Source organism: Leuresthes tenuis, unplaced genomic scaffold (genome assembly GCF_036924035.1).
Source record: "Leuresthes tenuis unplaced genomic scaffold, fLeuTen1.0.hap1 SCAF_3, whole genome shotgun sequence".
NCBI classification, from domain to species: domain Eukaryota; kingdom Metazoa; phylum Chordata; class Actinopteri; order Atheriniformes; family Atherinopsidae; genus Leuresthes; species Leuresthes tenuis.
The window spans coordinates 23560117-23586097 of record NW_027325357.1 but is presented as its reverse complement, the minus strand read 5'-3'; the positions used below and the strand labels follow the sequence as shown (position 1 = coordinate 23586097).

At 41.0% G+C, this 25981-nt stretch overlaps 3 protein-coding genes across 4 annotated transcripts in view; 2 read left to right on the top strand and 1 right to left on the bottom strand.

Moving 5' to 3' along the window:
- prickle2b (prickle homolog 2b) overlaps positions 1-6556 on the top strand; it is an 87624-nt gene extending 81068 nt beyond the window's left edge. For both annotated transcript variants that reach the window (XM_072382663.1, XM_072382664.1), the window contains 4 exons: positions 1906-2109; positions 2633-2819; positions 3965-4846; positions 4994-6556. In XM_072382663.1, the coding sequence (XP_072238764.1) occupies positions 1906-2109; positions 2633-2819; positions 3965-4846; positions 4994-5931 (2211 nt within the window). In that variant the 3' untranslated portion in view covers positions 5932-6556. The remainder of the gene's footprint in view (positions 1-1905; positions 2110-2632; positions 2820-3964; positions 4847-4993) is intronic.
- A 9509-nt stretch (positions 6557-16065) lies between these two features.
- Positions 16066-22128, bottom strand: slc2a9l1 (solute carrier family 2 member 9, like 1). Its single transcript, XM_072383054.1, has 14 exons — positions 22044-22128; positions 20845-20922; positions 20566-20621; positions 19843-19938; positions 19600-19760; positions 18648-18772; positions 18395-18524; positions 18088-18236; positions 17814-18001; positions 17524-17634; positions 17293-17394; positions 16747-16822; positions 16490-16617; positions 16066-16372 (listed from the first exon to the last, which is right to left on the bottom strand). The coding sequence occupies exons 1-14, from the start codon at positions 22126-22128 to the stop codon at positions 16187-16189; spliced, it is 1671 nt and encodes a 556-aa protein (XP_072239155.1). The 3' UTR covers positions 16066-16186.
- Positions 22093-25682, top strand: psmd6 (proteasome 26S subunit, non-ATPase 6). The gene is made up of 8 exons (XM_072382662.1): positions 22093-22364; positions 22866-23071; positions 23836-23981; positions 24076-24295; positions 24393-24501; positions 24601-24769; positions 25300-25377; positions 25457-25682. The coding sequence occupies exons 1-8, from the start codon at positions 22220-22222 to the stop codon at positions 25551-25553; spliced, it is 1170 nt and encodes a 389-aa protein (XP_072238763.1). The 5' UTR covers positions 22093-22219; the 3' UTR covers positions 25554-25682.
- Positions 25683-25981: the final 299 nt, after the last annotated feature.

Here is a 25981-nt window from a genome sequence, read left to right as displayed (position 1 = left end):
ATTTTTTCATTGGCACATGATCTCACTTCTAAATGTCACTTCTGCATGTGGGAGCCATGACAAGAATCAGTCACAAGTGACACAGTCAAAAGTATGTCATGTGTCCGTTGGAATGAAAGCAATGAATCGTGTGACTGGCATACTGAGTGACCCTCTGGCATTTAAAGTGTGATGATGTATGAGAGCTGGCTTATGTTGACACATGAAGGCCAGAGATGCATCATTTATCTGCGTTTTCCTGCAATGTTTCTGACCTTTTCTGTCTCACTTCAAAGTCTTAAGAGGTTCTTGCAGTGATGAATCTACATGCAGTCTCATTTTCCTCCTGCCATGCCAGCTGTCAAACTCCAGCAATCCCACAATTTGTTTGATATTAACTTTAGCATTACACAACACCTCGGGGAAGTGGTTCACAGTTAAAACAGCACTGTTATTGTAGAGTAGTATCCAGTGTCCCATCAAATATTTAATATATTGCTTACTTGTACGCTTTTTGTAGCCTTATGGGAATACTGAGTGTAATGGAGTGTTCTTTTAACAACAAACTTGCACACTTCAGCACCTGCCTGTCATTTAGTACTGTGTGTAGAACGGGTTCAACCAAAGTGTGATGGCGCCCCGAGTGTATAGCTGCTTTACTGCTTGTGTTTCATGTCCAGTTAGCCAACGCTCACAATAACACACCTGCAGTACACGAGGGAGCAGAGTGGGAAAGTGTGTATTGATTGAATTCCTCCATCCCTCCTTTGGCCTCCTTACAGCAGCAGGCTCTGTACCAGTGAGACAACCTGATTGTACCCCAAACTCGGTCTCCACCTTCCCACCCCTTCAAATCTACTTTGCTGCCGGGCCACTCTTACTCATTTATCTTCCAGCTTTTCTGCTTTTACACCTCAGCACCAGTCTCGCTCTCAGTTTTATCCTCCCATATATCTCTCTGTTTTATTCGACTCCCAGTTAACCCTGTGGTGACATCCAGCAGCACTTCAGCCTCCTCTCACTCTGTGCATGTTTTGGACTCATCTTAAAATAGTTTTTTTCTTATTTTTGTCTTCATCAGTTATTTGTAATTGTTAATAGTAGGAGTAGTACTGAACTCTGGTGCGTGATACATCTGGTCCTTCAGATGTTTCTGTAACTTGACTTCAGTCTACTTGTGATATCTAAAGGACTTCCAAAAGAAATAAATACATTTTTCATTATTAATTCATTAAATGCTTTTTGATATGCCACAGTTGACTATGTATATTTTAAGTGTAATTCTCTCTCAGTAAAAATGACCTGTTTTGACAGGAAATGCTTCACGTTAAACATGCCAGTAACACGGTTTAGTTTTTGTTTAACACTTGTTCAAAGTTATTGTTTCACATTGTTTACATTGAACAGCATTCTGCAACCGCCTCTACCTCATTTACTGCATCCACTGTCTGTTATTTGTATTTGTATTTATATTTTATACTTATAGTTTACTGTTTACTGTTATTACTACTTTTTTGCACATAATAGTATATATTTTATATTTTAGACTTTTTCTCCTTATACTTCTTATACTTTTAATATTTTCTTATAGTAAGTATACTTTTATTATGTTGTTAGGCAGACGGAGAGTCCCGAAATTTCAATTCCGAATATGCCTGTGTATGTATTGCAGAATTGACAATAAAGCGGACTTTGAATTTGACTTTGAGCTGTGGAGCGTCTCAGTTCTATCGGAAGAGAGTTGCTCTGCAGCAACTCCTTTGGGGTTCCTAATGCTGAGACAAGTGTGTTAAACATTTTAAAGTATTTCGTGTGTATAGCTCCAAGTACAGCGATTTCAAATGCAATGATAAAAACGAAAGTGTTCCAATTTTAAAAATTTTTATTTAAAAGTTGCCATGGACATTTTCTTTCATTTCTCTTTAGTGTGGAGGCCAGATTAATGGCGGCGACATCGCTGTGTTTGCGTCCCGAGCGGGTCACAGCGTGTGTTGGCACCCTGCCTGCTTTGTGTGCAGTATGTGCAAGGAGCTCCTGGTGGACCTCATCTACTTCTACCAGGACGGGAAAATCTACTGCGGCCGGCACCACGCAGAGAGGCTGAAGCCTCGCTGCACAGCCTGCGACGAGGTGAATTCACACGCACACACAACATGCCTGCCCACAGATGACCATGTATTTATAGATGCACATGTAATGGCCAGTAGAGCTATTTATAATGCATTCACAAACATGCAGCTTGCACTTACACATGCCTACATACACACCAAACAGCTGTCATATGAATCTCACAGGCTTTCTTACTTAATGGGGTCGGCTTTCAATAGCCTGATCTCCCAACCATTAACACAAACTTACTCTCTTACTGTGCAAATGGGAACGAAGACACTGTTAGTACTTAAGAGGCACCCCAATGGTTTAACAGCAGTGCAATTAAAAGCAAATGCACTACCTAGATTTAATCGAGTCCCCCACTCACATTAGCGTCCTACACAAGTCGGAGACAAAGAGGCTGATCTCAGAGTTCTGTGCTGCAGAGAGGTGGTGTGGTTGGAGGAGGAAGGAGGCGAGTAAAGTCTTTGTGCTGTCATTCAGCACTGAGTAATAACCCAACTATGATAAACGATACTCTTTCTTATTTCTGCTTTCCTAGATCATCTTTGCGGATGAGTGCACTGAGGCAGAGGGTCGTCACTGGCACATGAAGCACTTCTGCTGTTTTGAGTGCGAGACAGTGCTGGGGGGGCAGCGTTACATCATGAAAGAAGGACGACCTTACTGCTGCTCCTGTTTTGAGTCCCTCTATGCAGAGTACTGCGACTCCTGCGGGGAGCATATTGGTATGCTGCTTCTGGTCTTTCTTTTTTTCATCACTTTATAATGAAATAGTGTCATCCATGGGGCAAGGGTGCATGGCTGATAGACACAGAAACCCCAGTTTACAGAGCACAAAAATATAACAAGCACATATCAAGCAGCTTGATGTCAAGCTCTGGGACAGTGGCATGATTGTATTAAAAATATCAAGAGACTTTTCAACATTTCCTTTAATCCTTTAAAGTGTCAAATTTTAACATCTCACAAACTATAGTTATGGAGGAAACTCCACTTGGAGAAGAAACTTGAGCATTTTTCTGCTTTTATATCAGTACAAACGGATCTGTATGTTTATGATTTCCCAACAGGATGCCCAGGTGTGAGTTTGGCTCCTATTTCTGAACAAATTTGATCTGCAATTATATGTCAGACTGGAGACAGAAAAGTGTTTGGCAAAAAAATGGAAATTGTAATAAATTGGAACCACCAGAAAACACTCTCAAACCAGATGGCAGTCATTAGCAAATAGCTGGTTTTCTTTTCCCCTACGACTTGAAACATTCTCAAAAGTAAGCTCCATAATGAGTTTGCCCCACAGCACTTAAGTTACCGCCTCTAGCTCCATTTTCTCTGTCGGTGAGCTAATTAAAATATGCTGCTATTTTTACATGAGACAACATTTTTAAATGAGACATTAAGATTCTACAGTTTTAAGGCAGGACATTGTGCCTTGTGTTTTAAAGGGAAACTCTGGTATCTTTAAATCGTCCCAGTAGAGTGCCTGTGTAGAATTCCCTCCGTTAGCTCTCCTATAGCTGCAAGTAGCCACATAACAGTAGCTATGTGCTAACAGAGCTATAGTACGCGTTCGTTCATTCATTCTTCTTAAAGTATTGGTGAAATAAAGACAGATAATGCCTTATTAAGAGGCTGTATCGTCTAAGCTCCGTTCACTCTGTTATATAGATTGCGAGTTATCTAAATATCTTCCGAAGGATGTCGACTTTCGCCAAACTGTTCTCAGCGAGTAGATAAACGTATTTCATGCCAGAAATAAGGTCTAGGTTTAAAAATACCGGAATTCCCCTTTAACTGCGTATATGAACATGAGCCACACTCTGTAATTTTATCTCAGCCTACTACGTTTTATCTTTTTTTTCTCCTGCAGGCATTGATCAAGGCCAGATGACGTATGACGGGCAGCACTGGCATGCCACAGAGGGCTGCTTCTGCTGTGCCCGCTGCAAACGCTCTCTGCTGGGTCGGCCTTTTCTGCCCAAGCAGGGTCAAATCTTCTGCTCGCGCTCCTGCAGTCTAGGAGAAGAGCCCAATGGCTCTGACTCTTCTGATTCTGCCTTCCAAAGCGCTCGCTCCACCAGAGAATCCAGACGTAGCTCCAAGACTGCAAAGAGTGCAGGGGGAATAGGTGGGGGGCAGACTGAGAGGTGTTCAGGGGAGGTGGACCCTCTGTCTGTACAAATGGATCTTCTGAGTCTTTCCAGCCAAACACCCAGTTTGACTCGTGAGCCACCCTCCTGGCAAAACCAGGACCAAGCAGGTAATGGTTACGGTTATGAATCACAATCTAACCCAGCTGCCAATCCCACTCCTCTCCAGCTCCTCAGCCAGTGCAATGTCAGGAGTGCCTATAACTTGAGTTCCGGACAGAATAATCAACAGTATGATCATAGGATCAAGGAGAACGGAGGTTTAAAGCGACCCCCAATCTCAGCTATGAAGGGCCACTCTCTGAATGAGACGTGGTTCCAACAGGCGGCTCCAGAAGAGTACTATCTACCCAAACTGCGGACCCAAAAGAGCTTTACTGAGATGCCCCATTGCTCACAGCAGCACAATGGCTTCTCCTCGGACAAGCGCTCAATTAGTTTGCACGGCTTTCAGAGGGACAGAGATGCAGGGCCTCAAACAGCTGCCCAAGTAGCAAGAAGCAGGAACCCCATTAATGCACTTAACTTCACAGAACAGCTGACCCCACTAGAGCAGACCCCAAGAGGATCCATGGAGTCCTTGGCTCTGTCCAATACTACAGGTGGGTCAGGTAGCAAGAGTGGTTAGAACTTTGAGTGGACTTACTTAACTTACTTAATAACTGTGTTATTACTGTATATTTCCTTTTAAATGGATTTACAATTAATAAAACAAAAGGTTCACATTAGATGTTACTGTTTCCTTGCAGGTAATTCAGCAGATGGTGGAGGAAAGCCTCAGGAGCACCTCTCTCGTTTCTCTATGCCAGACCTGAGCAAAGACTCTGGAATGAATGTGTCAGAGAAAAGTAACATGGACACGCTCAATTCCTCCGGGCAATTTCGTAGCTCTGAGTCTATTCACAGTCTCAATGCCAGTCAGTCCTACATGGAAATGAACCCTCCCAGATCTTCTCAGTACCAGGTGCAGTATTGTGACCCTCCTGGCATGGGTGTGGGTATGGCCATGACTCATTTACCACCTGGATTCACCTACCAAGAGGAGGATAGGATTAGCCTGGTTAGCAGCGCTAACGCTGCACGTCTGCCACCTATTAGTGAGCGCAGGGTGGGTGGCGTTGGAGGGAGGGGAGCAAGTATCCGAACAGATGCTCCGGAAGAGACCCCACAGAGGCGTAGACACCACCATCACCGTGCCCGAAGATCCCGACGATCTCGGTCAGAAAATGCTCTAAATTTGGTGTCTGAGCGAAGGGTAAGACTCCAGGAGAGACCGCAGCTGTGTGTCAGAGAGGATTATGACCGCTTCCCACCACCAAGGAGTGCCAGGGACCAGTTTGGAGTTGGAGGAGGGAGATACCAGCCGCAACTCTTCAGGCAGTGCCCCAGGACCACATCCGACCTGACTCTGCAGAACCCCGGGGCTGGCAGGCGCACTGGCTTGAGCCAGTACTCCTGGGATGATTATGAGGACGATGACTGGTGCTCCACCTGCTCTTCATCCTCAGAATCAGAGGATGAAGGTTACTTCCTGGGTGAGCCCATCCCCAGGCCCATCCAACTGCGCTTTCTCAGCAACCAAGAGCTGGTCCATAAGTACAGCAACACGGGGATAGGAGGACCTAACCGCAGCGGACAGTTACACACCCGCAAACGCAGAAAAAGCAAGAACTGCATTATCTCTTAACATCTGGACAGTAAAATACAATTTGCTCAGCTTGTGTACACTAGCATTCTCCACCTGGAACAAAATAACATGTCAGTGTTGAGTGTTGATTATCATGTAGGTGAATGTCAGTGATGAATTGCAGTTGGTAGACCGTAAAAAAGCCACAGTGTTTGCATGTTTGTTCATTTTAATGTTTCAGAGTCTCCTGAGTGCTACAGCTAACGGTTACACGTGCAGTTCTATCAAGTCACAACCTTTGTCAAAAGCTGATGTGCAATTTCTTTTGGTCATTTCTTCATTTCCATGCAGCAACAAGTGTACAGCAAGTTCTGTTTGGTACAGTTTTACATTTATACGCAATGTGGTTTAGATATAGGATATATTGTACTATTGAGTTCAGTTCATAATATGTACATAGATAAATGAATTAATAATTTCACTTAAGTTAAAGAAGTCTGTGTAAATACGGTTGTAAATGAGCCCTCACATATTTTTATATTTTGTATGGATAGAATCATTTATGTATTAAGATATCTATGATGTAGAAACAGAACTTAACAAAAAAAAAAGAAAAAAAACAACTTATGCATGTGTTATTTGGCTGACCTGGTCCCGCATTTGGAATAAAGGAGTATTTCAGTGAGTTTTGGGATCGACAGCTGGTGTTTCTTCACAGTTTGACAACACATGAGTGGTGAAGTGTGCAAAACACGTCCTGTCTCCATCTGTTTAATGCATAAATGAATGACAATGTGGTGTAGAGGTTGATTAGAATCATCCTCCTCTGAACTGTCAGATGGTAAGAAGTGGAGGTCACATCCAAACACACAAGTGTATTGTCCTGTTAACAAATGCAGCTGAAGTTCGACATAATAGCATCAGCCTCCACAAGTTGGAAATGACTTTCAAAAGATTTATTGATTGAAACCAGGTGAAGCTGTCACTATTTTTTGTTCTAGTGGGGTAGCTAAAATATTCTTGTCCTACTCGGAGTACGTTTTAGCAATTTTTTGTGGGATGACATATTTATTTTGCCCAGTGCTTTAGTTTTGCCCATTTACTTGCTAATCTAATAACATTCTCATCAGCTTTATTTGTATGTTCAGTCAGTAAATGTTAACATGCAACACACTAAGATAAGATGCTTAAAGCATGGTAGCATCATCATATTACTCTTGATGCCAGGATCCATCAATCGTTGCCTGATCCAGAAATATATTACCCGCTGTATTCTATATTAGTTTAACTCTCAGCTTTGTGGTAATAAAAACACCTGATTTGTTATCACAGTTAGATTATGGCACTGCAGCTGATTTGCTGGTGTTCAGGGTGACATTTTTTAAAATTATTTGTGTGCTAGTCGTGAGTGGGATCATTAAAAGTAGAAACAGGGAGTGAAAGTGCATATTAAAAGCTTTTTACTTTAGCCTGTGGAGTATCTAGTTGGTGGTCCTAAGAGAAATGAAAACTATTAAAAAGACAAAAGCTTTTCCAGGCTTAATTTCCTACTTGAGAAGCCAGTAAAAATGTACAGGTGTGCACACTCTTGGAAAACACTGGCATTGAAATGTTTTTTTGTTGTTGACTGTGTGAGCAACAGTCAACAATCAGACAAACAAAATCCTGATGAAGAAGCTAAGCTAAAACTCAAAAGGGGGCTATGAGAACACACACAACACTGTCTGAGATTTGTTGCAGTACAGTTACAGCACAGACCATGCTTGTAAACCTAGTCTGTATACCATTCTGATGGAGAAAGCTTGTTCTTTTTATCTTCATAGTAGCTTTTAGCTCAGCTCTGCCATCAGGATTAGTTTCAGATTTGCTCTGACTTCTTACTACTGCAAGTAAGACACTGAATACTCAGGAATACTTCACAGAAGGTAAAGGTAAAAAAATAGATTTAAATATTTATTTCACAGTAAATAAATCCTCTTTTAGATGCTTCAGCCACAGATTGAGAAAACCAAAGAGGTGTCACAACCTCCAAACTCTGTTGCTATAAAAACTTTTAGCCTGTTAGGGATCGAAACAGCTTCAGCTGAAAAAAGAACATCTAATTAAATGTGTGCCATACATTTTTTTTCTGTGCTGGATACCATGAAATATGATTTTGATAGGTGGCTCTTTTGTATATTCTTGGTGGCTAAAAACACATTTAAGAGTGTTAGGAAAATGACTCGTATGTTTGAGGGTTAATTATTGACATATCCTGTATAGCAAGTTGTGTTGCTTAGTGCTAAGTAGTGTCATACTGTAAATTGGATTGCTTCTGACGTCCATGTTGTAAGGGGATTACTGCTGTTAGCCCACATAATCCACAGACACACACACACACACACATTTAACGTATTTGGAAAAAGGTGTGTGAACACCAATTGGTTGATTAGATGCAACGAAGCAGTAATACTGTCGCCATAATTGCCACATTAGTGTGTTTACCTTACCTCACATCACCCCAGCTTCCAAGTGTGCGTGTGTTTCAGTTTTCATATTTATTCTGAGGCGCTTGGATAACCCATAGACGGGGAGAAAAATAGACCAAATTTAGTCGACAGTGATACAACAAAACCAGCTGAATAAACATGTGAGCTGCGTTATGTTAGACTGCTGATGGCCCGGTCTGTAGATGTGGGCTCTTCCCTGCTTTTTACCTAGTCCTTAAACCATGGCTGCAGACTGTCAGTCACATCATTTGAAAGTTTAGATAGTCTTCAGCATTGTGGAGATTATGCCCTTAACACAACTTGCATCAACCCATATTATTGTTTCTTTTTTATTCTCACCCCAGCAAGCGTATGTGTGGGGTGTCTGCATGTGTTTAATTAAAAGCAAATGGAGGCAGCACAGCGAGGGGTGCCACAGATTGCTGCCATATGCTTCTCAGGCTGGGCCTTATTCAAGTAGAGTATGGTGGGGAGATAATCCACAAGTTGTGTGGATGCTTCCAGTTGTGACAGACAGGACAGCCAGTAAATTAGAGCCACGAGGGCTTAGGTAGCTTGTCAGGTGACCCTATCAGAATTACTGCCAGGAAGAAGGGGGTTCATTGTTCTCTGATCGTGACTTGAATATAATGTTTTTCAGATCAAATGGGTAAAAAGCATGTGCGTTTGTATTTTGTTTCAGTTGGTCCATCTTTATAATCACAGGGTACAACAGCCTGTGTGGAGCTGTTTAAGATTAAAAAATGAGCTTTGGGGTTTTTGTATTTTTTTGCTAAATGAGAGCAGAACTAAACTACTGTTGCATGGAAGCACAGTTCAGTGTAACCCTCAGTTGTTTAACATTATCTTACTGCCCTTTACGTTTTTGTGTTTAGCTTTAAACAAAGCTCTCTGTCTGATCAGATGGCAAAACATTTTTTTTTGGTCTTCATGTGACCACAATGAACTGCATTTTCTTATATTACGAAAACAAGTTGAGCGATCTTGTCTTGTGTTATCTTCACAGCTCTCTGGTTTATTAAGGCCTGACAGGGTTGCCTATGTGTGAAGCTCAGACATTTACTGAGGTATGTGGCTGTGCTTGACAAACAACAAGCAAATCAGGTGACAAAGTGAACATAAAGACTCACAGTTTAAAATGGGCTGAAAACACATACATTTCTATTCATCTGTCAAGCTCCCTCTTTTATCTCTCTTAAATATAGATAATGAGACGCCCATCCTTGTCTGAGACTTTGAAATAATAATCTTTACTACAATGTAGATATGAGTACCATGCATTATATTCATATGGTATTACAATGTTGTAGTTAAAAACCCATTGCTATGTGTTGTACATGTGTATTGAAATCAACTGCAGTATAGGAAATCCACTGCTATAATTCGCAGCAATATGTACATTTACACGTGTAAGTGTGTCTGAGTGTGCGTGTGTGAAGGCCCAAATGCACAGCTGTCATGAGTTGAATCTGCTGGAGTTGTTTTAGGAGATTCTAAAAGCCATAATTACCGGTCCTTACGAGCAGAAAGGCTGCAAATTACAGCTGTGCCTCAAAATAGCCCGATTCAATTATTTTCAAATGAAGAATGTAAATGGTGAGTTATCGCACATTCACGTGTTACCAGCTTACTTCTCAAAGGCACGCAAGTAGATGTAAATTGTTTTGCCTCACACACAGACACTTGATGGCCTCACTGAATAGGAGACATGTGACAAGACTGAGTGAGTCTCCTTCTACAGCCCCATCATGTGTATTCAATTATTTTGGCAAGAATGCACAACCACAGCTTTTTCAACATAGATGTAGTGATTTGCCACTTGCAGCTGAAGCTCTTATCAGTGTAAGTGAGTGTTTTTCTCTCTTCCCTGGGGTGTGAGTCCCCATATTCTGACACTGTATCTGAACTTGTCAGGTGTAATCACTCCATAAGCCGCACAATCCGCGTAAAAGGTCAGAAGGCCAGCAGGGGATTTCCCTCCCTCATCGCCTGTTCACAGAATTCCCTCCGTTTCACCCTGGTTTCACCCCAGCATTTAGTCCCACTGTCCTGTGTGAGACACTCACTTCTCTCCTGAGGTCGATATGTTAATATCCAGTGACAGCAGCCCTGGTGTCCATCTGTCTCTTCTCCTCGCTTCTCTTTGCTTTAAATTTTTTTTCTAAAAGAAGCTGAATTGTGACGGTTTCTTTTCTGAACCTGTTTATCTAAAAAATGCATCCAAAGGGCCTTAAGCATGACCTTTACGCCTCCACCGCATCATTTGTGACCTGTCAAGGCTTTAATGCCCACTCGATTTTCCTTCTGAAATTAATGATCTTTTCAATAGACTTGATAAGTTTCTAAAAGGTTTTTACAGTAAAAAATAGAAATAGTACTCATGACACAATTGATTTCTTCAAGGGGGGCCCTCATTTGGCCTGGCAGTTGTCCTCCAGTCACAGAGTCTGACACGTTCCACAGTGAAGTGCTGCCAGGTCTGTTTTAATCCACACATCCCACAGCTCAAGGAGCACCTCGCCATAATGGAGAACGGCATGCTGGGTACATCAATGTTGCACATTCAGAGGACTCCGTCTGGTTCAAGATATAAGCCCCCACTACCCCTCCTAACCCTGGTGACTCATTAACAAGCTGCGATCTCAGGAGGGGTCCCATCTGTGTGCCACCTGTATGAAATCACCACTGCTAGCGACATTTAATGTAGGACATAATTCCCATTTGTTTCAGGGATTCCCTTCAGCACATTAATTAGGCTTAAGTTGTGTCTTTTCACTCATTTTCCACTATGCCCCCATCCTCTGTCTGTCTCTCTAGCTGTTTAGCAGGGATGATGGATGGACTGATTAGTCTCCTCCAGCTGTATCTGGGGCGTGGTGTCTATGATGTTGACTTAGCATCAAAGTGTTTTCCAAGAGATTCCAAGACTTATTGTTTATTATTTCAGTGTGTTTTAACTCAAACTAATCTTCTTTTTTGTCTTACAACATTTGCAGCGAAGCTGTATATAAGAAAAGTTGATATCAGTTAAATAAGATGTTCACTTTATTCCTGGGATTAACTTGGCAATATGATTATTACCTTTATTAAAGTTATGTGCAAGATTGTATTTGCACCAGGGCATGGAAGGAATGAAAGGCAAAAAACAGATGTTCTGTCAACATTTTTAAGCTGCACATTTACTTGACTTGTCAGTTCGTCGCACAGAACTATCTGGAAATTTCTCTGTGGAAACCATTTGGAAAAGGGCAGGCATTTTCAAATAAATATTTAGCCGGTGATTGGATGAAGCACCTTTTTAAGAAAACGACGAGTGAATTTCCCCAAACTGGATGAGCCAAGCAGAAACTTACTAAACCTGTCGGTGAAAAGGAGATGCCTGAGTTGATTGTCGTCATAACTGCAGCTATCGGTACAAGATGCTGACTGCTCCAAACTTTTGTTTCATCTACAAATGTGAATAACTTTGCGCCTGGCAAGATAGATTTTCTCATGTTCGTGACCTTGTGAGCCTTCTTCTCCAAATCCAACTTCTTCTCAAGATGAGTTGTGTGTAGCACCTTCAACAACTGATACGTCAATTTCAAAGTGCCCTTTTATCTTTAACATGCATATTACGTATATATCCTACTTAAAAGTCAAAGAATTGTCTTTTCATGTCTCTATCCATATGTCATCTATCTCAACAACTGCTTATCAAATCTACTGCAAAATTAGTGGATATATTGCCAGTGAGTGCAGTGTCAAGTTTAAGGACAGTGATTGGGAGTGAGCACTTGGAAACTTGGTTGCAACCCAACATCCTTCATTTTCCTCTTCATGTACTTATGTACTTATTAAGGGGATTGTGATGCCCCATCACCTCTCGGAACAACTCCAGCAGCAGTTCAATGTTTTTAATTGACATTTGTAGCTGATGTAATCCATTTTTCTTTTAATACTAAATCCCAGTGTTATGTTCTGTGCATTACTGACAACAGTATAGAAACACAGGCAAATTAGTTTTCCCTGTGGGAATGAATTAAGCTATCTTCTTATGTTAGCTTATCTTAGCTTAACTAGCTTAGCTCAGCTCAGCTCAGCTTAGTTTATATGTTGAAACTCATATAAAAGTTAAAAACTTATAAAAGAGAAAAGAAAGTACCCAAGATGACCCCAAGTGAACGAATAGCTGCAGTGGACCAAAACCAAATTGAATCGAAATCACACCCGTGGGAAAAGCTCATATAGACAGGGAAGCAAATTTTGAAAGTTTCTTCTTAGTACTGTACAAGTGTGTGAACTAGTCTCTTGAAGGGGAAGCAGGTAACAGAGACTTACTATAAAGTATGGCACTTTTAAATCTTCGTTCTACTTATCTATAGGCTTTATGCGTTGTCATTTGGAAAATCTCTATGTATTCACGTGTGAAATGTGACCAAAATGGCCTCTCAGGATTAATATCTGGTTTCCTCAGTTGTAAACTCTGTAAATTGTTTATTAATGTTTTTTTTTTTTCCCTAACCTGGATACAACAAAGGCTATGATTTCAATGTTGCTAAAATGAACAGTTCCTTGTAAAGCTTGAGCTGCTGAGGAGGTCTCATTCACGGAAACACTTAATGAAATTGTCCCTCACACTAAGGCCACTGGCTGGTGTCAGAATGACCTGCTAATTCCTCTGACATCTGCTCCTCATTCTCCTCCACTTAGTCAAAGCAGAGAATCTTCAGACACAATGGCCAATTCAATCAGGTGGAATTTCTGCGCAGCACGGCCGCTATTGTGTCATTTCATAATTAAATTCACATGCTCAGACATAGCAGCATGTGTTGATCCATTTACTGGAGGAGTCAGTGCAGACATTACGTGTCCGGAAGTCTTGAGTCTTCTACAACATTGACTCATTTAATCAACAGCACATCCAAATGCATTCACTCCCTTCTAATTTGCAGCACTGCCAGTGAGCTCAGTTGCCAGGCAGAGACACGGGGAGTCATGACCCTCATTTCACCTTTTCACCAGAGAAGGATTTTTAAAACCTTTTTTATTCTTATTTGTTTGTTTGAGTTTCAGTCATTAAAGCTGCTTTTAGTGTGTAAATTAAAGCAGTGTTTTGTCCTTTTCCAGGTAATATGGAGTGTCTATATACTGACATGTGCTGACAGTCAGCATTGTGTGAACAATTAGGAACGTGTAGAGATTAAATAACTTTTGGAAGTCTGGAAGGCTTTTTATAGATAATTAGTGACCTTAAATCAAAGTGGGTCAGTAAATCTATGTGAAAAACATAAATGATTAAGTATAAATGAACTATATCTATAGAATAAAAAAATTCGTACATTTATAAAAGTATTTGTTCATAGGTTTTTAATACCAACATTTTCACTTGATTCCTGATGAATGGAATACTCATCTCTCCCATCTTACCTCAGTGACTAAAAACAGACATGATCAAATTAGTTTATCATGAAATCATCTTAAGTGAAAATCATCCTGAATAACATTTATTTACATCCTGTATAAGATTTCATATAATAAAGTATAAATTGCAAAAGACTGTGTATACAGTTTTTATTCATTTTGACTTCCTCTTCCTCCATCACTGTTACAAAATGATATTATAGTCATAGAGATGACCATTGTTGTTACAATAAGTGTGAAGCTTTTTATGAGTTCAGTTTAAACTGGGATGTGTGGATTAGTATGACTTCAGTAAGTGTTGGGGGGGTGTGTACTGTGGACACGGTCACTCCTGTGCATCTTGGCAGAAGGTTAACAGCGCCATCTGCTGATGTGAGACAGTAGTGCTGGGTCAGTAAATGGCAGCCTCTCAGTGCCCAGTTTAACGGTGAATGAGAAATTAAACAGTGAAAGGGGGAGTCTTTTTACCCTAACAGTGAGAGCATCTGATGGTTCTGTCGGGTACATTGTGTTGGCCTGTTAATCATGATTAAACATGATGATTAAACTATGATGAACCATTTCTAACCTGATGAGGATGGTCTATTCTGGGATAAAAAGGACCCCATTCAGTGTGCACCAGAGGTGCATCATATTCTGTGGCCAACACCAGCCAACTGAATACCTAAAGAAAATTTTGACTTGACAACCTTCCACTTCTTTCATCAATATGACAAATGAGGAACATAAGGATGAAGTTTCAGAGAACTGCAGAATAAATATTTCAATCACACCAGTCCGTTTTTACCTAAAGTGTTCATTTTAGATCTATCAAAAGAAGCAGTTAAATATTAAAAAAAAAAAATTAAATCCATCTTTTGATATTTTCCATTATTTAGCAGTTTCGCTCTTATAAGAACCCTGGATTGAGAGACAGGCCAGGCCTGAATTAAATAAATGCTCCCAATGGGTTCTACAATTTATCGTTTAGTTAATCCTCCATCAGCTTTATTAAATTACAGCAGGACATCCGTACAGCATGATCAGAACGAACCGGCACTCACATGTGGCTCAAATCCCCACAGTGCAAAACTGTGAGCAGAGTGTGTTTAGCAGCTGCTGAATAGAGATAAGAAAGAGGACACCTTCAAAGATCAGTCAGTCAGCTATACCGAAAGACCGAAGGGAGGAGAGGTGGACTCTCAGGCCAGAACTTGACTGAGGTTTGCATAATTTGCAATAATGAGAAGATGAAATGTTCCTGTCTCATTCTGGTGTTTGTGTTGGAAAAGTATTGAAGATGCTGAAACATACATTATATGGGCATGTAAGTAAAACTACACTGAACTCAAAATCCCAAGAGGAAGAACGACGAGAAATAAAGCATCTCAGATACTGTGTCATGTTTGTCTGTGTGGTTTATAACACAACACTGTGGAATCTAAAATGATGAATTGATATAATTATTTTCACAAAAGAAAAGTCATTGATATGACTGATGTTACATATTGTGTGTAAACTAAGTATTGTGTGACAGACATTACGAGGTCAGTTTGCTGCTTTTTGTTAAAATAACTGAGCCTTTGAGCAACACATCGCTCATTGACCATAGTAGCAGCTGTTATACAAATGTTTCACAACAATCTCAAAGTCTCGCTTTGAGGATATGGTTTATTCTCAATGGTACCAAAAACAATTGAACCATAGTGTGAGTGTGATGGGTGTTAACTCCAACATGTCTCCAAAGGACCTTCCAAAACTGCCTCGCTCTCTGTCAGCTTGATCACCAGGCCGTGAAGGAGACAAAAGAAATGGAAAAAGAACCGTGTTGTGAGACATTGTGGGACAGTTTTAATTCATTTTGCTCCCTTTGGTCGTCCAACAACAGACTGCAGGGTCCAAAGGGATCAAAGGGAGCAGTGGATGATTTATTACTCGAAAGCAGGAGGAAGGGGACTCCTGACCTCACGGTGACAAACATGTTGCAGCTGCAGGTGCAGCATGAGTAACCTCCTGAATGGGGCAGTACAACTGGACTGATCTGGACCCAGTTGCTTATTGCAAGGTTAAGTAACAATTGCATACCAGTGAATGATACTGAGTGAAATTATTAGCTTTATATGATTCTTTGTCACAGCTTCAGGTACAAAAAACTCTTTGCAAATAAATGAAGAACATATATCTGTGATGAGCTCCAGTAGCTTAACTAATAATCCATAAAAACTGGGAAGTGGTCGTGATAGTCCACAGAAGACCAGACTTATTCTATGTGATAATAAAAATATTGCTGTTTTTTTTCACGATACTTATGATTTTAGCAGTCTAACTTAAAAAAATCCTTGCTGAAAAAACAACAACCTGGAGTCTTGTTTCATATTCATCTTTCAGTCATTTAACAGTTTCTTGTGCTCCTTCCAACAGTCTCGCACTGTGCGAACACCGCCTCACAACCTGGTCTCCACTTTCTCTTCCTCTAAGAAGGATTTCCCACAGACAGTGATGGCTTTAAACTCCTCTGAGATCTCCAGCAGGGTCTTGCCTTTAGTCTCAGGCAAAAGGAAAAAGGAATAAAAGCTACCCAGCAGGCACACGCAAGCGAACAGCGTAAAGCAGTATGAACTGAGTGCATTCTGTGGGAGGAAATTGGAGAGTGAGGCATCAGAGTGATGCAGCATGTGGGCAGTGTGACACTCAGAATTCTGTGGATGTTAAAATGTGCTCCTTATTTTCAGGTCAGTCGTACTCACGATAAGGAATGGAAAGATCAGGCCCAGCATTGCGAACAAGAACCAGCGCAGCAGCCCCATGAGGACAAAAGCTGACAGTCGATTAGACTGGATGAAGAGCTCACTGTTGAGCGTAGCTGTGGCTGCACCTGTATGAAGCAGGGAGATGAGAGGGGGTTGAATTTATACATACAAATATCTTTTCTCAAACCATGTCAGTGTGCAATGTACTCAAATCCCTTCATTTAACACTTAGCTACAAAATGCAAAGCACATACCAGGTCCTCCGCAAAAGAACATGATGAAGAGGATGATCAAAATGGCCGTAGCGTATGGAATCCAGTCTCTTAAATCCTGCATGAAAAAAAAAATGTTGCCAAATTTCATGAGTAATTTTTGCTACTGGCAGTACAAAACCATTTTGACATACTTTGTGCTCTCAAGCTAAAGTAGTTCTACAAGATGTGTTGCGTGAACAACACATCTTGTTTTCTTTGAAGTTTCTTTGAAGTTTACACAATGTAGTTATCCACATGTATTTGACAGCTTTAGTTACCACTCCTGATGGTGTTACTGAGATATCTCATTCATGAGAATAAAGTCAATGAAGAGCTCAAAAGCAGAAAGCTTTCAGCTACTTTTGTTGCTTCAAAGGAGCCATAAAAACTTGCATATCAAATTACAAAAAAATTCCCTCCGGTGAGTTTGGGTGTAGCAGATTTAGATTTATAGAGAATTTGAACTTGCTCTGCATCGATCAGCTGCCAAACTGAAACAGCTTTTCTGTGTAACGATAATGTAAAAACAAAAATCCTCCTGTCTACCTTCAGGTTCAGCGTGATGGTGACCAACACCCAGCATGCAGACATGACACCATACCCGCCCCAGAGTAACACCCTCCTCCCTATGTGCTCAATCAGAAAACCCTGTCAGGAAGGAATGCATAGGAAATATTGTCATTGAAAAAACAGTGATGGCAGTCAAAGCAAAGACCATGCGCTGAAGATGATTCTTAAGCGCAGATGAGCTTTTTGCAGGTTGAGGGATTTACTCACACAGGAGATGGAGGTGATGATTTCACAAACTCCGAGACCTAGAGTGATGTAACGGATCTTGTCTTTAGGTATATTTGCCTCCAGGAAAATGTCAAAAGAGAAGGTGCTGATCTGGGAAGTGAGATGATAGATGTAAAGATACTAGAATTAAATCTATAAACCAGTCTTTCCTGATGCTTGACCAAAATCAATAGAGCTCTAATGGGACAAGTATGATTGTCAAAAAGTTTGGACTTGACATACTACACTACACTATATCTGTCATACACCTAACTGAGGCCCATCCTCACCGCAGACATGCCTGACATCTGGTTGCAACAGCAGATGGTTGACATGGTAATGAGCTGCCATCGGACTGTCCGGTCCCTCAGCAGCTGCAGAGGACTCTTTGTTGGGGCTGCCTCAATGGCAAGCTGCTCAGTCAACATCTCATCCATTTCCTGTTTGTACTCACCTTGACCCCACAGACTCTGGAGGGCTGGAGGGACAAAAACCAGAGAAACCACAGATGAAAGTAATAGAAAACAATTCTCCATTTGTATGGATATGAGGAAATATACCCACCTCTTTTGCATGCCTTCTCATCGCCTTTCTCTATGAATAAATATCTGGGAGCCTCAGGGAAAAAAGGCAGAGATATAACCTGAACAACGGAGAAACATGCAGGGACACAGAGGACAAAGTTCCACAGGTCCTCACGTCCGAGGATCTCACTGGAAAAACAAAATGTTGAGGTGTAACTTGGCTTTATTCCTTTCTTAGTCATCATTTTATTGTAGTACTTTTTGTCATGTCTCATTGTGTGCACACAACAACTATTCAAGCCTTAACCTTAGTCTTCTTATGTAGGTTACTGAGAGTGGGTGCATACCTTAATCCAAAAAACTGTCCAGACAGTTTACCGAGTGACGTAAAAGTGGTTGATGTCAGAGTCACAATGCCTCTTATCTTTCTGGGTGAAATCTCCCCAAGATACATTAAATGGAGGCTTGCTCCCAAACCTGCAGGACAGTGTACAGTATACAACAGCAATGAGTGCATCCCTGTGCAATATCACTGAAATAGCAACAGTAAAACAAAATTAATTTAAATGGACTGTGTAATAGTCCATTTAAATAGTTTACCTGATGAGTACCCATACAGAATCCTTGCCACAATTATCATTTCAAAAGATTTGACCTCCTTACTCGTCAGCATGACTCCAGCTCCAACAATGGAAATAAAGCTGTTGCAGATAACCGCCCTTTTTCTGATGAAAGAACACACGTAACTTCAGATATTTTTAGACTACATGACTTAGTAGCACATTAACAGGGCTGTTATACAAGAAGTGTCTGAGAGGACACGGGTGTTCAGTGGGGTGCGAAAGAAGTAAATGTCTCATCGGAGTAACAAATGGTCATATTCTGTCTCCGTCTCACCGCCACTCCACCAGGAGCGTATACATACAGTCACAGACACCACTGGAAACACACCATGGTATGTATTAAACTAGAGAAACAAAATGTCACATTCATTAATGAAGCAACAATAAGACTTCAAAGACACGTCTTTTAAAGCTTTATAAATTAATGCAGAATTCTTATTTTGGCTTTTGTTGATTTGAGTACATAAACTCGATTAATACATTATGTTAAAGGGCAACATGGATTTTTCCTCTGCTGCCACCCTCAGAAATATTACAGTAACTACAGACATGCAGGCTTATGCCAGTCAGACAGATCTTTTGCCTCCTTCTAACTGCTGTTCATAACACCGCCTGTCACTGTAAATGTTGTCACAATCACCACCAGACATTTAATATGTGCCACCTGGTTTTTACTCAATAGGACACCTGTTGGATTATTACGCACATGATTGTGTAATCGACAGCAATGAGAAGGAAGCCAAATACGACCCTTTGGGCTTTCCATACAGAGGTTGTATAGATGACCATGCACCCAGCTATTCATTGATTCATCATGAGCGTGCATAACACGTTCACCTGTGTGGAGCAAGTGTGTTTACACAGTGGGTCAAAGCTGGCTGCTTTTACAGATGCACAAATTATAATTGGCCTGGAAGTCTCATACTCACCTTCCCAGCCTGCCTGAGAAGAATTTGACACTGACAGCCCCAAAGAGTCCCCCAACAGCATACATGGAGACGATAAGAGACCAGATCATGGTGACCGTCTGCGGAGATGGTGGCTCATCATATCTGTCATACCAGCTGCTGTTGATGAAGCGCTGAATGTACTGCGGAGACAGTTTTAAGCAATAGTTTACAGCCAAAATGGTCAGAAAATTAGGGGAAAATGGGAAAAATCAAGTGTCTCACCGGTGAGGGAGAGCTCAGTCCTGTGATATGGTAACCACACTGAAAACCTCCTCCAATGCCCAGAATGATGATGAGGAACAGAGCGTTGCCATGGCTCTGAAGAGCAGAGTGAAAAACCTGAAATCTGTATTTTCAACACGTTGGGTTGCGACACATGTTAGGCGATTTGCGTTCTTCCATTCCATCTTCAACTTATAGGATATATACCACAAGGGTAAAACAACACATGGACCAGATCAGATAAATCAATTTAAACTTTGACTTTTCAAAATCTTATTCCAATCATTAAGGGAATGCATGTTTTCAGCATAAAAAATAAAAGAGTTAAGAGAAGAATTCTGCTTTGGTGTTTTTTATGTCAAACTAAACGTTAAGAGAAATCATGATTATTTTTCACCAGATTTCTCAGCGTTAACTTATTGAGTGGGAGACTCAGCTGTGCAATGACTCAGCTGAAACTGTGGTTTAAATGACTCACTACAAAGCAAGAATGACAAGCCAGTTGTGTAAAACAACATGTTAAGTTGTTTCTTACATTTTCTTCTTATGTTAGACTTTGTTAGAGCTAAAGCTAAATGTCATATTAGTACAAGAAATGTTGTCTATGCTGGATTTTACACAAATGGGTTCCTTATACTACCTGTTCTAACAACATTTACGTATATGCATATAAAAACAATACTGAATGTATCGCAAATTTGGTAGAAATCAGTAAAAGCCTACCAGGTGCTGGAGCAAAGTTTCCATTTTGTCTTTACTGGCATGGACCTCACAGTATATACAGCGTGTTCACTTTACACGGACTCTGTTAAGAGTTCCGGGCTGGTTATCATTAACTGCACAGACTGAAAATTAAGTAAGTGGCGGCCCCATCCTGACAAAGAGTCTGTTCAGTGGACTGATGTTATTGTTCAAATCTGTTTTGATCTACAGTGCACGATGTTTTCGAACTGTTCAATAAATATGGACGAATTTCAGAGCATGAAGGGCAATGATGCAAACCTAAGCTGGACACCCCAGCTTGGTTTTGCTCTGATCTAACATCCCTTTTGGGGACATTGCATTGGGAACCATCATTAGCTGATATAACCACACGGACAAGGGAAATTATTTGGGGAAATCTTTGTCAAGAACTACAAAACATGATTCAAATGCAGCCTAAAACTTTTCTGTGCGAAAAAAGAAGCTTTATGTTAACCTTGTGCAAGCAGCTCAGTGTACTTCTCTGGCCTCTGAGACATCTCGGATGGACCCCCACTCAGTGGAAATTTGTATTGTGGTCAGTTTAATCATTATTCTAGATCTTTTTCACTTTTTACCTTTCTTAATTTCCTTCTTATTTCCAAATAGGTGAATGACGTATGCTCTGGATCAAAGAAGGAAACGGACCATTCAGAGTGATATAGTAACAAATCCAAAAGCAAGGCCCTGTGATGGTAAGGAGTTACATCAGTGTGATTAATGCTGTGATGGCAGCATTATTGTAGATAAGTACTTAGTACAGAGTACAAATAAGTACCACTGCTGTCTTTGTGACATATTCCTTTTCAGTGATGTCCATCCATTTTTCAACAAAACAATGTAATGATGATGTTTCACATCATTAGATATGTTTGGAATAATGACACAAATGAACTGCATGTGGACTTCATCTAGAGTTATGGTAAGGGTTAGGGTTAACCATAACCCTGGATCAACAATGCCAGAACAACTTATTTTTTTTAATCCCTCCTTCAGCATTGAAAAACAAAAAAAAAAAACAGAAAAAAACCCCGATTTGTTGGATGAACCATCCCAGTCAGACGTTTGAACACACAACTGGTAGATGTGTAATTCAAGCGTAGAAGTGTAATCTATAAACAAACATGTCCCAAATACATACATTTTTAAGGACGTGATATGCTCACACAGAAATGTAAAGAAGTACAAACAAAATCCTCTATTCTGTAAAGTACAAATTGTGGATTATATGCATTGTAAATAAGCTGAACCCAGATTTTTCATTGTAAAGCAGTCAGTTGTGGTACTTGAGAATTACAGCTTGACTTCACATATTCTCTTTTTCTACAATAATGTACAATAGTGGGAAGCATTTGTGCGGTATGCCATTTTAGCCATGACCCTGTTGGGCTTCACTCTAAATGAAGGTGTCGTCGGTGCACTTGACCAGCAGGGGGCAGTAATCATAAATTGCTTCTTACACGTCAGGCTGTGATCCGCTCTTTCTTCTCCTCTCTGACAGTTGCGCCGGCGGAAATAACACCGGCCAGTGTTTTCCGTAGTCATCGTTGACTAGCTGGTTACAACGAAGACTGGGTTTGTCCACACAAAGAACGCTTGCAGTTTCAGTATTTGCTTTTTTTATTTTGAGACAAAAATGCCGCTGGAGAATCTGGAGGAAGAGGGCTTGCCCAAGAACCCTGACCTGAGGATAGCACAGCTGAAGTTTCTGCTCACGATGGACGGTCACCGACAGGATGCTAAAGTGAAGACGGAGCTCATGGACGCTATCAAAGCTAACAGTGAGTTAGCCTTTTACATCGCAGCGTTAGCCCACATAGCCTTTTCACTACACACACTCTTCCAATGTTGTATATTGTTACGGTAGTAATAACCTGTGTGCATTATTTTACCAGAAATGCAGATAAAGGAGAAAAAAAAGAACAAAAAAAGAAAATAACGTTTATGATTGTTGTATTTCAAGAAAAGTAGCGTCCGAGCTAACGACATTAGCAGACGTCAAACAGCCAGCAAACTTTAACAAGTTTTGTTAAGCAATTTTTCCCAATGTTAATTTGCTAGTTTTCATTTGCACAAGGTCCATTTGATTGATATACGTTTGAGTTTTATCGATCAATTCATTTGGGAAAAGGACGGTTTTAATAATTGGTTGTTAATTTGTAGGTCAAACTAACGGACAGGTCTCTGGCACATTAAACTTGAGTCGTGAGGCTGTTTTGGGGGGGTTTGATTCAGATTCGTCATTCAGTGAGCAGCTAAATGAACGACTCTTTTTGTTTCAGATATGGCTCCGTATTATGAGGCCCTGTGTAAGGAGCTCAAGTGGCAGCTGGACAGCGAGCTGCTGAGCAAGATGAAAAAGGCCAACGAAGAGGAGCTGAAGCGCCTGGATGATGTTCTGGAGGATGCAGAGAAGAGCCTGGGAGAGAGTGAGATACGAGACGCCATGATGGCCAAAGCTGAGTATCTCATCCGAATTGGAGACAAGGTGAGATATCCCAGCAAGAACGTGTAAAGCTGGACTCTGTTTTGTGGTAGTGTGGTACTTTTAAAGAAAAGCCTCAGTCAGCGTTGCCCCTCTAAAAGCCATTCTAAAGTAAGAAAACATCATTATGTTGTTAGAAGGAAAAAAGGGGATGTAAATCCCATTTCCTTCAACTGATCTCCTCCACTTAGGTCCCAAAACATCGACTCCTGTCGCTGCTCATTTGTCTTTCATTTCTTACATTGTACATTTTCTGTTTTCAAGGCTTATTGTTTGGGGTTTCCTGACCTGGTGCTTTGTTTTACTTTGTCAACCTGTGTTTCCCCTTTTCTTTTTTAAATAAACAAACAAAATAACCTCACAATGTAGTTTGTTCCATGTTTTCGACATTGCTGGCTGGGCATATTTTTTGCTCCACTCAGGGTTTAATTACTCTCTCACAGGAGTTGTAGATTATAGAGTTCCCTCATTTTTTCCCCTCCATGATTGAGGGAATTCCATTTTTTTCCCCCAAGAAACAGGGGTGGGGGGGTTTCACAAAGCTAGAATGAAATCAAACTGTTTTGTGTCACGTTTTATTTATTTTTTTCTTTCTCGAAACAAAAAAAAGATAAACGACCTCCTCAAAGTGTGGTGGTTCCATAGTTTTTTCCAGGAATTGTATTAATTAAAATGGGGAATTTAACTTTTGAATTTTATCTCTCAAAGCTTTTACTACAAGATCCCCTCAATTTAGTTTCTTCTGCCTTTCTCTTATGTCACTGCAGGAGGGCGCTTTAACAGCCTTCAGGAAGACTTATGACAAGACAGTGGCTCTGGGTCACAGATTAGACATAGTCTTCTATCTGCTGAGGATCGGCCTCTTCTACATGGATAGCGACCTCATCACACGCAATTCAGAGAAAGCCAAAAGGTAAGTTCTTCGTCATCTTGGTTCTCAAACATCTGAAGCTGTTTATCCAACAAACTCGGTACTCGACTATCTCTGACGTGTCTTTTCTCCGCAGCCTCATCGAGGAAGGGGGAGACTGGGACAGGAGGAATCGCCTGAAGGTCTACCAGGGCCTTTATTGTGTGGCTATCAGAGACTTCAAGCAAGCTGCTGAGCTCTTCCTTGACACAGTCTCCACCTTTACCTCCTATGAGCTCATGGACTACAAGACCTTTGTTACTTACACCGTCTATGTCTGCATGATTGCCCTTGAAAGGCCTGACCTCCGTGAAAAGGTAAGAGAGGCGCACAAAACAGCGTGATACATTTCTTTGAACACGTGCGAGTTGGCAGCACAAGTGTAGTTCATGGCATTAAACATATTTTCTGCAGGTGATAAAGGGAGCAGAGATCTTGGAGGTGCTGCACAGCCTGCCATCTGTCCGCCAGTATCTTTTCTCACTCTACGAGTGCCGTTACTCTGCCTTCTTCCAGTCTCTGGGTAAGGAGGGTTTTTATTTTATGCCACTAATGCTTATGATTACGGTGCTTTATCACGTACCAATGCTTTATATAATGACCGTGAGCCTCTGTGCTTCAGCCATGGTGGAGCAGGAGATGAAGAAGGACTGGCTCTTTGCCCCACACTACCGCCACTATGTGAGGGAGATGAGGATCCAGGCCTACAGCCAGCTGCTGGAGTCCTACCGCTCCCTCACTCTCGGATACATGGCCGAGGCCTTCGGTGTCAGCACAGAGTTCATTGACCAGTGAGTATTGAAAGCTGGAATGTTCAGGAAATGCAGGTTTTCTCACCAGTGTTTAACCGTGTAACCAAACCACCAGAAAGTCACCATGCGGTCATGTTTCGTTCTCAGTTAGTTTCCTTTACTGAGTTTACCCTCGCAGCCATGAATTGGATTAAGTGGTTATAGAAACAATTACCGCAAAATATTAAACATGTCAGATATTTAGTCAAAGACTGGGACGTGAAACCTCACAAATCACATATTACAAGCCCTGACCGTTGATCTGATTAGGTTCAGATTTGGTCCGTTTGTCTGCAGTGGAAAAATCTTCAGTCATCTTGTAGAGTGAACTAGGCCCAACTCTTTTCTGAGACTCTGAAAAATTCAATTTTCCACCAACATCACTATTTCATAACTCTTCGCAAGAAAGTGAATTAGACCAAACCGCAATCATTCCCTGAAAATATAGGTCGTCCGCGTGGTTTAGGGAAGCGTGACGTCGCCTTTTCTGGTGTTCAGGCTGACTCAGCCAATCTAATTTTGTTTCACAGGGAACTGTCCCGGTTCATAGCGGCCGGGCGTCTTCACTGTAAAATCGATAAAGTAAATGAGATCGTGGAAACCAACAGGTAAGGCTTCCAACACTCGGAAAGTTAGTACCTCTGTGAGACCATCGCTAACTAAACTCTACGTGTTGTCCTTCCACAGACCTGATAGCAAAAACTGGCAGTACCAGGAAACCATCAAGAAGGGCGACCTGCTGCTGAACAGAGTCCAGAAGTTGTCAAGAGTTATTAACATGTAACAACGGTGGCCATTTTTTATTACAGCAAGGGAGGCTTGCATTTTTCTTCTTGGTATACCCAAACCTGTTGTTCGTCTGGCAAAGTGACTCGTATATTGTGTATATAATAAAAACCTGTTTACCTGCTAACGTCATGTCTCTTGAGGTTCTTTATCGGACGAACGAGCCAGAGCCACGATTTCATATAAATAACAGTATAAATTATTTTATTTACACAAACTTGTTACAAAACAAATATACTATACAATCTTTTCTTTAAATATCAATTCTAACCTATGTTTTGTTCATGAATTACATAGCAGCCAATACAAGTCCAGCTGAAAATGATTCTGATAATGTATACAAAAAAAAGGAAACCTATACACGCCTTTACATCGCATGAATGGTGGGTGTTTCTCCTCCCAGAGATGAGCTGTGTTCTCCCTCAC

Bases quoted from the DNA above. Each gene is read 5' to 3' on its own strand.
- slc2a9l1 (XM_072383054.1), bottom strand. From the start codon at position 22,128: ATGACTACGGAAAACACTGGCCGGTGTTATTTCCGCCGGCGCAACTGT. The intron at 19,761-19,842 runs GTGAGACACTTG...CTGTCTCCGCAG, and splicing joins GACTGAGCTCTCCCTCACCG to TACATTCAGCGCTTCATCAA. The intron at 16,823-17,292 runs GTAGACAGGAGG...TTTTTCATGCAG, and splicing joins CCATCACGCTGAACCTGAAG to GATTTAAGAGACTGGATTCC.
- psmd6 (XM_072382662.1), top strand. From the start codon at position 22,220: ATGCCGCTGGAGAATCTGGAGGAAGAGGGCTTGCCCAAGAACCCTGAC. The intron at 24,296-24,392 runs GTAAGAGAGGCG...TATTTTCTGCAG, and splicing joins GGCCTGACCTCCGTGAAAAG to GTGATAAAGGGAGCAGAGAT. The intron at 25,378-25,456 runs GTAAGGCTTCCA...GTCCTTCCACAG, and splicing joins GAGATCGTGGAAACCAACAG to ACCTGATAGCAAAAACTGGC.